Raw genomic sequence first — 12,451 nt, 5'->3', positions numbered from 1 at the left:
ATGCTACTCAAAACTGCATTTCCCAGCCAATAAATACAAGCTCCAGAATCAGGAAAAGCAGGGTTTGGCTTGCTCTAATTTTCAGTGGTATGTCACTGGGATACTATAACTACTTTTAAATTCAAATCAGCTTCCTAAAAATTAACTGGTTTTATCAGATACAGCACAGTGGACTGTTAAACACATAGCCTCGTGTACTGAAACACTATACATTTAATGAAGTTATGCCATTAGCAAATGTACAACATGGGTGCATTAAATCCACCTATAGAACAGCTCTATGTATGAGAGAGAGGATTTATTTTAGCTTTTCTCAATAGAGCAGGAGTCCCTTTCTTGGCTTTTGCTAGGTTTTTTAACTAAAACCAGGATTTGCGCACACACAAAAAAAACCCCAAAAGTATCTACTCTCATAATGAAAAAAGACTGATTTTTTTTTCTTTTTTTATTCCAGTTCAGGAAGGAAGAGAATCATCTTGCAAGTTAATATAATCAGCTCCTTTGCCTCTATAATCTACTTCTGCTCAGCAGGAGCTCCCAAAAAAACACTTTATGTCCCAAGTGAAACGTGAAAACTACTTGTAACGTCTCTTTTGAGGCACATGATTTGGACGGTCGCTTTCGGAGTATCGGAAACAGCATCGTCTTCCATCTCCTTTCTTCTCGGGAAGAGCTTTCCGGCACGCCACGGGCTCCCCGTGTTTCAGGTGGAAGGCTATCTGTCCCTGCCCCAAATCAGAAAGGGTTAGGATGACACAAGTTAGCACAGACACCCATTTCGCACTTCACACCTAAGGACGTACGTTGACGACTCCCCACTTCAAATTCCTCACAAAGGGTGGGGGGGAAAAAAAGAGGACAAGAGACAGTAAATTTCACTGTGATCACACTACGGCAAAATATACCTTCTGTTCATTGCAAAAAACGCGTGAAGGCCAAATTAAAGAGGAAACAAAAAAAGTATGTTGCATGAGTTACAGTGCAACCGTATTATTCCTTCTCTTTCTATTTTCCTCCCCCCCGCCTTGTTCAGTTTAGAAAAAGGATTGAGTACAACACAGTCAGGTAAGTGGCCACAAAAGAGTAGCTGTCTTTGGCAAGAAGTCACCACATCGACCCTCTCTGTCACCTTCTGCCCATTTCGCTCTGTCTCATGAAGTGGATGTTGTTGGCGCTGTCTGAGAGTTCGGGGTACTGCTCCACTGAGATCACAAAATAGCCGTCGTAGCCCTGTACCCGGCCCGTGTTTAGCACTTGTTGCTTCTCCCCTTCTGTCCACGAGCGAATACCCTCCTCCCCATCCCGCAGTCTCTGCTGTTCCCGGGACCAAGCTTGGGCGACAGCGCGCTGTCGGGCCAGCTCCAGGACGCGGGCCTTCTCCTCGTCCAAGGTGGTCCCGTAGCGAGTGTTTAGACACAGCGCACCATACTGGAGCTGGATGTCCGTGTAACGTCTAGTCCTTCCACTTAGCACTGTGTTGATCTGGGACACCGTCACATTCACGCCGTTCTCCAGGGTCCTCCGCCCGCCGCTGAGGCCCAAGATGGACAGGTCGCCCTCCGACGGCCCTTGCTTAATGAAATAGTGCGTGTCCACCCCGTCGATGGTGAAGTGCAAGTTCTCCAGGTAATGGGCGTTGTTCAGGATGGCTGCGATCCTCCGCCCATCCTCGTTGGCCACACTGATGATGTCGGTGGCCACGCGCCCGTCCTTCATGGCGAACTTGACGCCTTTGCCGAAGATAGAGCCTCCGGAGGCAAAGTTCTTGTTCTTCTTGACCTGCCGGCACCCGGCGATGCTGGAGCTGTAGATCCGTTCGAAGCGCTCAAGGGTGACAAAGGCCTTCAGCTGCTTCTGCACTTCACATTGGACCCCCAAAATTGACTGAGCAGGGAGAGAAAGAAGAGAAAGACGTGTTAGAAGGAGAAGCCTGATAGCCCAAAGGCATTATTAGCATGCTGGAGAGCAGCAGAACATCCTGCAAACATCTAATGAGGAGCTTCATGGGTTTTTTTTATCATCTTTTTTCAGTTTTTGAATTCTTTTCAATGAAAGAGATGAGTTGGCAGGTTATTCCCCCTGATACTCATTGTCTTAATAAACTGAACTGTATTTAATATCACGCACTGAAGGTTTTAGGGGTAGAAAAGGATTTTTTGCCTCAGTGGTGCGAGGGTCTAGTTTGGACATGTAAGTATTTTGTGCTTCAGTGTTCTTCATCCGCACATAAGAAATCATTAATCTGGTGGCCACGATGCTTTATCAAATGCTTTCAGATTTTCTGTGAAAAAGTGTGGAAGTATTTGTAAAAATTCCCTCTATTTTAACTTCGCTTTGTAACTCCTTGTGCTACCTTCAGAAGCCCTGTGTCACAGGTGTGACCCTCAAAGTGGCCATAACCTCAATATGTCCCATTTCAACCTGGCCAAAGCAGGTTGCTCAAACCTCAGGGAAGGCCCTAAATCCAACTCCTATTTGCTGCAAACCCTCTACAACACGCCAGGCTCCCTGAGCTAAGGGCAGCCACACCTGATGCTCGAGTTTTGGCTTATACTGAAGCAAAATTGCTGAGAGACAACAGCCTGGATCATTTGCAGTCAGGTACAACACAAAGTCACTTTTGCTGTTAGCATATAATGGAGCAAGCACACAGCAAGTCAGCAGCTCATCATTACTGCAAAGTGTCTTTGGAAATGCTCTCATCAATTCATGGCAGCGCAGGCTTCTTACAGACCCCCGTTCACGAACAATTATTTGCTCAAATTTCACAAAAGCAAGAGGACGCTATGACAAAACTCTCCCGGCACTGCTAGCGGCTCAGTTCAGTAATGTAATGACATCCAGGATTAAAAACAGGCTACAAAGAAAAGTTTGCTGCACTCCAATTATTTCGAGGAAATTTAACATCCATGAAGGATACTGCCTTAAACCATCCACAAGCTAAAGGCTCACATCCTTTCCTGGGTGTGAGAAGACAATGCGGACGATGCAGGCATTTCAGTGTGCATCTCTCAACCGAGGCTCGTAACACGGCAAGGGAAGGGAAAGAAACCCTCATTTCCATGGCGGCCATTTCCAGGGAAGGGTCTCAAAGCATTAAAGAAATAAAATAAAGGATTTAGCATTGCAACTCACTCGGAGCAGTTTTGATCTATAAAGGAGAAAACTGTAAGGGAAGAGAGGTACACAAGTTCAAGAGCACGTTTTGGCTTGTAAAGCATTAAAATACCTAAGGCCCAGGACTGACTTCTATTCAAAGTGCTAAGCAGGCTGGAGCAGCTCCTCCTTTTCCCCTTTTGATTAGCAGCGTAGTAGCTGGAGCAGGAACCAGTCAGCTATGAAAGAGGAGCTCTTTCTGGTTCTCCCCATACTGCCTGTAGGGGATCTCGCACACGGCCTAGAGAGCGATATAATTAACAGACTGATAGGGAGCCGAGCTCAGCTCCCCTGCCAACTGCACAACTGCTCTAATTATGCAAAAAATGGACATAATTAATGTAGATGTCACTGATGATGGACATGAGGCAATTAGGTTTCTAGGCTCCATGAAACGCTGTTCTGAATAAGTGTATACTGCACAGCCTTTGTTAGCTATTTCCTCTTCAGAGAGGTTTAAATGGGGAGGTTTTCTCCTCAGGTGTACCTCATATGGATTGGCTCTAGGTGGTCCTTCCCCACTACCCAAGCACACCACATTGCTCTTCCGACTCGCCTCAGGAAGTCTGACAAGTCATAGGAAAAGACATTTCTCATTACTCATGTTGAATCACCGTTTGGTGTGAGCTCCTTCACTCAGGGATGTAAATCAGGTCTTCTGCACTACACTGCTATGTCCTGGGGTGAGTTATCTATCTCCATCCATATATACATCACCATGTTTACTAGCAGTTGAGTGATAAGGGGTCCCTGGAATTAATTGCACCATCTACTGATTATCACCTTGGGGAAGGGAGCTCTGGGAGGTCAGACAGCACTGGGCATGACAGAATTATTCCTATCAGAAATCTCCCCCATACCCCTTCTATTTCATCTTCATCACCTTATATTTGACAAGCTGCAGGAACTCTATGGCCTTTTCAATTCTGAGCAAATTATTACATATAGTTCCCTTGTGAGTGCCTCCAGGTTAGGTTGTCCCAACAAACCGGTGGGTCTGGACACCACTCCCGTGTCTTTTCTTCTGATCCCAAATGAAAAGTGAGTTTGCAGTGAGCTCTGAAAACCAGCTGATACTGCAGGATAGACACTCTGATATGACAATCTACTGTGCTTTGGACAAGCGCACATAACCATATGTTTATACTGCTAAAGATAAATATCTTATAAATAGTATAATTTTATAAAATTTTAAAAGCAAATACTGCTAAGAGAGTGAGATGTTGTATTGCACCTTTTGTCACACTGGATAATTTTTATTTTAACGTCTGGTTTGGTTTTGGATTCCTCCAGCTGCTTTCTCCAAGACATGGTTCCTAAGAATCTGTGTCACCTCTACCTAGCCTCAGGGCAAGGATTAGTCTTGGACTTCTTTCACCTAGCTGTAGAGACATACTCTAAAATGGGGTTAGGGACCCTTGCGAGGACAACAGTTGTACAACAAAGTCTAAGGGTGGATGGTGTCCTTGGGTTCGCCATTAATTCAGGAAGAACTGTAGCCTGGTTGGCACACGCTGTGATACAACAGTCAACAGCTAGGCCATGATCTACCGTCCTCAAACTCCATAGCCCAATACGTGGCACTTTTCTGGTTTGAGGTAATTTTCAGTTCTCCACAACTTTGAATTTCAGATCAGTAATTGCCCATTATAAAAGGAAACCCTGATTTTTAAGGCCTTTTTATATTTTTTTTTTTACAATTTATGACCCAATAATTGAACACTGGACCTTCCCTTGACCGAGTTGCATACTGCCTTCTTGATATTAGATGAAGTCATACAATTTCCACAGCTCCACTCTGTATCTGAATGCCATTTAGAAAGACAATAAGCAGCACCCACCCTGGTTCTGGTAGGACTTGGAGGTTTAAGGGATTACACATGGTTTAACAGCAATGGCACCGTCACTTCCTGCCTAAGGACACCCATGTAGGATAACAGGCCAACTGGCCTGTTGGTGTCCTCTTGGTCTCCATCCAGGATGTCTCCTCTATACTAGGAAAGCATTTCTCATATTGAATGTGCAACTACAGGACTGTTTCTGGCACTGTTCCTGGTGGGTAAACGAGAGGTTAAACGACTGACCAAAGACTCATGACTGGCAGTCTCTTGACCTCCAGACATGTGCCCGCTTAGAGACACTGTAGGTGGGAAGTTTGTGAAGTGGGGGCTGGAACTGCTTTCGTTGACAAAGAAACATGTCAGTCTGTGGCTGTCCCAGCCTTCTATGCACACACTTCTCATGTGTACTGTAGTCAGCGTTGACGTGAAGACTCTTCCAGTTGCCCACACACCATTACATGGATGTCTAGTGCTGTGAGAAACAGAAGCAGCTCTGTGAGATCTTTGCCTTTCTGGAGAAGCACCTGGAGGCCACTTTGCCAACAGAGGTCCCGCTATTGGCAAATAATTTGAACCCCTACTTTGCACAGTCAATGGAGCCTAGGGTGTGATTCAGCTTCGTCTAAAATTAATGCATAGCAGGTGGCCACTGCCTGCAGGGACCAGATGTTGACAGACTACAGTGGGTGCACACATCTAGCACACATGGAGACACCTACATCTACATGTCTTAGTCCTGAATTCAACCCTAGCCCCTAGCAGCTGGTTATTTAAATCATCCTTTGAGCTCCATTGATGAGTCACCCAAATGGGTGGTGTCAAACATAATTTTTAGTGCTACAGGGAGCCCTGCTGGGCCACCAGCTGTTGCTCCGGAAGGGTGCAGGCAATCCATGCTGTAGACATGAGGAAGTCCAGGAAACTCTGGGGTACCTCAAATGGCACCAGCAACAGAGTTCATTATAGATCTCTGCTGGCTATAATGGAAGCTTGGATACCAAGTTCATTGGAAAACACCTAAGTTTAAGTGTCTTAATCAAGAACAAAATCATGTCCAAAGGGTTTTCCACTGGGGACTAGTTACAGGCCTTCTGGGCTCTCCCCATCTTTTGTCACGTAGGGAAGTAGGAGCTCAGACACGTGCAATGCCATAATGTTGAACATCATCATCACTCAAGTATTACAATAACTAAACACATCTCTCATCTTGAAAATGAGCTCAGGATGACTTTGAAATTACTTTTTCAGTGCATTTCCTGGATAAAAAGAGTATATTTGGGAACACCACTCTTTTAAAAGAAAAGCAAATACATCCAACAGAAGAAAAAAATCCAACAAATTCAGGCAAACCAGAGTACACTGGCTTGTATGCTCTGCGCTGAATGTAAAGGGGGTGGAGGCAAACAGATTATATGAAGTTCAAAGAGGCAGTGTATCCCTGACTTTGAAATTATCATTTCTGTTTCATCTTAGAACTCATTTTAACAAACTGGCAAGGAAGAGAAACAGAAAATTTCCATCCAAGGCTGCAGTGGCACGTGGTATTCTCTAAAAAATGCTGCTGCTTTTAGCAACTGTAAACCAAGGTATCCATAAAACCAGTTTTACGGCAGAAAGAAGGGAATTCATAGTTATTTTATTTCAATATTTGTTGCTAGATGTGAGTGACAAATATGCTGGGTTTGTTTTTCCTCACAGCCTTTTTTAATCAGATGTCCTTAGGTGACATTTCACTTTATCTAGGAACAACCCATGGGAGAGAAGAGAACGACCTTCATCATTTGTTTGCTGCTGCACAGAGCTCAAGAGAATGGCACATTACAGAGATCTCTGAATAGCCTCTTGCATTTTGCCGGCACCTCTTGAGGATTTGAAATACCATAGCCAGATACTATCATCTGTTGTTTTTAAATACCGCCTTCCAGTGTGAGACTGAAAGCTTTAATTTCCCATCAAGGATCCAAGATGTGAAATACGTGAACATGTTTCCAAGTTTCTCTATATCCTTGTGCCGTTATACACAGATAGGTGTTTCTTTTACCACCATATGGCTTGCAACACAGAAAGCCACTTCTTCCAAAAGGCTTGGGAGCTATGACTTCTCTGAAATATTCTTCATCATTAACTCCTTCCTATTTACCCCCTAGCTCTCTATTAACCATCCCTTCTTCAGAAACCAGCCCCTTCTCCCCATTCCACTTGGCCATTGCCCGAAGATGAGTCCCCATTTGGGTGTTCCCCACCAGCTTCCAGCTGGGGGAGGCTCAGGAGGAGCCCATCAACCACAACAGCCTGCCAGGCCCCCGCCCCCCAGCATGGCCGCGTTGCACGCGGGTTGGCTGAGGGGCAACGTGCGGCTCAGCAACCTGCCAGCCACGAACGCAAGCGGGACGAGGGAGGTGAGCGACTGGCCAGCGAGGCCAGTGCTGTAGATGCTGATCGGTTAGCAATGAGTGAAACGCAAGTGCTAACGCTTGGGATTAGAGGACAGGTCTCTTGTCCACCCCACCAGTGTACACAGCTGCATGGGGATAACGAGGTTGAGCTCATCAAGCAGATTTCATCTGTGGGGAAATAAGAGGATTTGTCTCCTTCTCTTGCTCATCTATTTTCATAAAGCTTAATGTCTTTGAGACTTCAACTCCCTTCCCCGCACCAGATCCGGTGAAAACTGGCCACTACTTTTGCAAAACATAACTAGGGGCTGATGGACAGACGTGCAGACAGCGTGATGGCCCAAGCCCAGAACAAAGCGCCTGCAGCATGAGGTTGCCCTCCCTGAATGATGAACACTGGCAGAGCCAGTCCCTCAAACAGATTGTCCTTGGGAGAAGCTCTGCCAGAAAGCACAGCCCTACAGCTCGCTCCGTGGCAGAACATCCCTTGCCTCCAAAATGCTGCTCCATAAGGGATGCCAAAAGCTGCTCTTCCAGCACAGCCTCTAATGGGCACTGCAGAAAACAGGACCTTTCCTGGAGGCACAGTGCTCGTGGGATGGAGAGAAGGTTAGTTAATAATATGATGTAGTTAATATAAGCACCGACTCCAAAACACCCCTCCCTGCAAATAGAGTTGTTCTGGCTCCAGCAATTACCTGACAATTCAACAAGACAAAAGGGAAGGGGGAAAAAACAAAAAAAAAGAGAAATTGGATTCAGGTGCAGCAGCTCCACAATATGCCAGAGGTCACCCAGAGGCCCCTGGTGGCCAATAACACTGAACTTGTTCAACAAACAATTTAGTGACAGCCTCATGGTCGCAGGGAGGAGGGGGGTGAAGTGCTGCACAACAGAGTATTGGTTTTTAAATGTCACCCCAGAGCTGCAGGGGGTTAGTGCGAGGTTTATGACATGCTGGCTGTTTCCGAGCTGGTGGATGCTCAAAGGCAGAATTATCTCTCCCATCTTCCAGCCCTGCAAGGCAAGTACCCACAATGTTTTGGAAGGAGATACTAGGGCCCTCTGGTTATGCACTCTGAAGAGATACGAAGCAGCCATTTATGTGGAGTTAGTTGCTTTGCTGTTGTGCTCCTGTTATTCATTCCTCTCTGATAAAAGAACTGACTCAACCTGCTGGGCCACAGCTTTGATCAGCAAAGCCAGTGGAGTAGCTCAAATTTACTTTGGTCTATCACAAGCCGCTGTGTGACCCAGAGAAACCAGGGATCGGAGGACGCGGAGATGAGAAAGTTGTGGTACATCATCCGGATAATATCCCTGTATTTCAAGTGGGTTGGGTGTTGGCCAGTGCCTTGTCCAGGCTACTTTGAAATGACAAAAGATCTCGAGCTTCCTCTGTACGCTCTTGGAAGATCATATCACAGTTTGGTCAGTCTTATTATCTGAAAATATTTCCTGTGCTTCCTATGCTTTGTTTAATTCTGTCATTTGCTATGTGAAATTTTCAAAAGTTTATAATTTCTTCCACATGGTTCATCAATAAGAACAGAGACAACCAGTAGGAAGGAGGGCTGGATCGTGTCTGGGAGCGTGTATGTGTGGCTGGAAGGGTTGGGAGTGAACAGAACAGGACATGTGAAAATGAGCAGCGTTGGATCCTCAGAGAGGCTGAGGAGAAAACGGATCTCATGTTCAGGTATCATATGTGAATGGATTTGTTTTATGCAAATATAAGCCTACAATATGCTGGATGTGACAGAAAGGAAAGAAATCCCGCTCTACAGCATTTGAGAGCCACTCGCTATCACAGCACGATCCTACAACCGTAGACTAATATAAAAATGCTCCTGTTTTGTTGCTGTCATAACTCAGGGGAAGAATATGCAACAACCTGCAACGGTTAAATTCCGCTTTCAACACTTGAGAGTAAAGTGACTCATCTGGAAGCACGGTGGCTGCATAAAGCCCCATTTTACCGAGCAGGTCCCTGCACAGTCCTCACTGCAGCTTCTTGCTTTAAAAACCTGTAGGGGACATGGAGATTTTTCCCTTCTTCTTATTGCTCCTTCATGCAGATTCACCTAAAATGGGTGGACGGAAGGGAGGGCTTCTTGGTTTTATTTCCAGCTCAGCTGCCTGTATGAGCAAGTGCCAGTCTTCATCTCAAGCTGTCACTCAAGTTACTTGGCTATTCAATAAGCCTAATTATAACAATTAACTAATGATAAAAAATGATATAATAATAATAATAGCACCACCAATTTCTGTTGTGGCTCTGTGAGAGTTATTTTCTACTGCACATAACAATTTAGAGACAATCTTTTGTGCGGTCTCTGAATTAGCCTTCCCTGTTTGCCTTCCCCTGTACAGCTCTGCCTGGGGACACGGTGTCACGTCAGAGAGGAGGGAAAATCCTGAGGCTATTTCTCATTACAGAAGTCATCTCTATTAGCATCTTATTGTTTAGTTCAAGGAAAAGAGGAACAAAAATGGAGTCTTTGAGCTCCAAAACACAACCGAGTGACTGCGGTGTAATGGTTTACAAGCATCAACTCAGGCATGGTAGCAAAAGGCACAGCGCTTTTGGTCCCTCCTCCTATTATAAAGTGTTATGTCTTAATATAAATCTCTTGTTGAAGTTGAAGCTGGTACATTTTAGCTTGTCTTCACCATAGCTATGAGGCTGAATACCAAGGATGGGCTGACAGGTGACTATTTTATTAATCCACAGTAACTTGTTTTATACCTCTGAGCGATACCTTTTGTGTCCGGGGAAACGTGACACTGTATTTTACCTCCTGGTTTACTATGTGTACAGGACTGCAAGAATCTACAGTGAGATTTCAGTGAACTCCAAGGCAAAGAGGCTAGAAGGGCAGCTGGGATCAATTCTACCTCCTACCATTATCATTTTATTAGCAGAAATATTAAGAGCATATCCTGATCTTCCCAAACACGCTGGTGCCTCGCTGCTCTCACAATGTCCAAATACACAGCAATAGCAAGCAGGAATTTGGACTAAACAGATGAAAGCAACCCCAGAATAAAATCAGGCTAGGAGATGAAAGAGCATCCTGAGAGGTAAATTACTTTTTCAAGGTCATACAACCCGTAAGCAGTAGGGCTGGGAGTAACCCAGGGCTCTTGGATCCTGACCCAGTGTGCTGACCTTTAACAGCGCTGCCTCCATCTTTCAGCTGAATAATTCCCAACAGGAAGAGAGGAGAAAATGATTGGTCAGTAAAAGCTTTTTTCTTGCCAATTTCGTCACTGAATTTTGTGCCAGCATCTACCAAAATGGCTTGTGATGCAGGCCCGTTTTTAAAAGCAGGACACGGTGACTTGGGATGAAACCCAGTCAGGTAAAATGAAAGTTAACTATCAGCTAAAACTTATTTCTGGTGAGACCCACTGCAATGCAGAACAGTGTCCTAGGAAAGTACTGTTGTACTTGTTGGTTAAGACATTTTAAACCAGACTGAACAAGTTTCTAGAAAAAAAAAATCTGTAGGAAATGATTCTGTATCAAGATTTGCTTTTTTTTTTTTTGCTTCCAAGAATCCTTGGTGCAAAGGCCTTGAACTTAGCCTGCAATACGTTGTACCATGGCCTCTTGCAGGAGGAAGAAACAGTAACACACCATTTCATTGAGCAACCACCAGAAAACATTCAGGGAAAAGCACCATGGAAGCAAGGAACTTAAAGTGTGATTATTCAGGCAGATTTCATTACTCTAGTGGGGACCAAGTCACTCTTAATCTCCCAGCTATCTGGGAGAACAGGTTTTTAAATAAGGATTGCAACTGGGTATGCTGACAAGGGTGTGAGATACAGTATGGAGTTGCATGGATCACCTTGCTGTTGTCCCATTCTTGGGTTTTCATCTGTGTGTGGATTAGCTCATAGGACGGCTCCATTGCATCCATGTCTGGCTTGGGGTAGCCGGGGATGACGTTGTGTAGCTGGAACCCAAAAGTGAGCAGCCAACTGTTGACATCTGAAAAGGAAGACAAGCATAAATCAGATTATCTGACCTCTCAAGCAGGGTTGCTCAGGAGAATGGCACAGAGGAGGACCTATGGTGCCTGGCACTGTAGCAGCCTGGCCAAAACGGTAAGTATCTACTTCATGTGAAGAGCATAAATCTTAATGGTCCTTGAAAGAACCATGTGCCAAAGCTGGGCCTTCCATGTCCAACCACACTCTAATTCTGCACTTTCTCAGCTCTGAAACAGAAGCTTTGGCAGTGACCGAATGGCTCAAATCAAAGCCAGCTCAATGTCTGCCCGTTGTCAGCAGGCACCAGGTACTGCTCCAGGGTGACACAGGAGGAGCACGGGGACAACGATACACTAGTGGAGGCTGAGATGCTCCAGCTGAAGAGGAGGTGTTGTCCAGTCCTGCAGTCAGCTCTGACTGAACATCTCAGCCACAGTACTCCTCTTCCTGAGGACTGTCAAAGGGCCTGCAGGCTGAAGACTAAATATAGAGCTATGTGAGCCAGAATACCAGGATATCCAGGATGAAGAGCACAGTCATTTGGCAGGTGCTCATGGAAGAGGCTCTGGATATATCCTCTGTTTTTTCCATGGCATTTCCACCTAATTTCTGAGTTTCTTGTCGTTTTTCATAAGAAGGTGTAATTTGAGTATTAAACCAGTGTAAAGTCACACGTCATCTTTTACAGTGACATTTAAAATCAGCCTCCACACTACCTGCAAGGTACATTATAGTGCAAATAAGCATACACATACAAGACTACTTTGCTTGGGTACCTTTCACAAACCCCTTAGAAGTCCATGGATGGTGACAAAACTGCTGGCTACAAGCAATAAACCACTGCCCTATGCAAAAGGGGGTCCACTGGCACTAAAGGGGACATGATGGAAAAACCCAGTCATTTGGGACATCATTCCTGCATTCACTTGACAGCACAGACTGCAGGGTCTTCCCTGACTTTGCCTGCACAGCTATTAGGAACAGCAGCTGAATGTTAATCTGCTGGAGGAAATAACGATGAGGCCGGCTAACTCCTAGATCTGCTTGGGATCAGCA

At 45.2% G+C, this 12,451-nt stretch overlaps 1 protein-coding gene across 6 annotated transcripts in view; it reads right to left on the bottom strand.

Moving 5' to 3' along the window:
- Window positions 1–410: 410 nt before the first annotated feature.
- TENM4 (teneurin transmembrane protein 4) overlaps window positions 411–12,451 on the bottom strand; it is a 607,970-nt gene continuing 595,929 nt past the window's right edge. For all 6 annotated transcript variants that reach the window (XM_064441474.1, XM_064441478.1, XM_064441476.1 and 3 more), the window contains 2 exons: window positions 11,251–11,393; window positions 411–1,884 (listed from right to left, as the gene is read on the bottom strand). In XM_064441474.1, coding sequence (XP_064297544.1) covers window positions 1,126–1,884; window positions 11,251–11,393 — 902 coding nt within the window. In that variant the 3' untranslated portion in view covers window positions 411–1,125. The remainder of the gene's footprint in view (window positions 1,885–11,250; window positions 11,394–12,451) is intronic.

This window comes from Phalacrocorax carbo, chromosome 1 (assembly GCF_963921805.1).
Source record: "Phalacrocorax carbo chromosome 1, bPhaCar2.1, whole genome shotgun sequence".
Classification (NCBI taxonomy): domain Eukaryota; kingdom Metazoa; phylum Chordata; class Aves; order Suliformes; family Phalacrocoracidae; genus Phalacrocorax; species Phalacrocorax carbo.
This window is presented reverse-complemented; position numbering and strand designations above follow the sequence as displayed.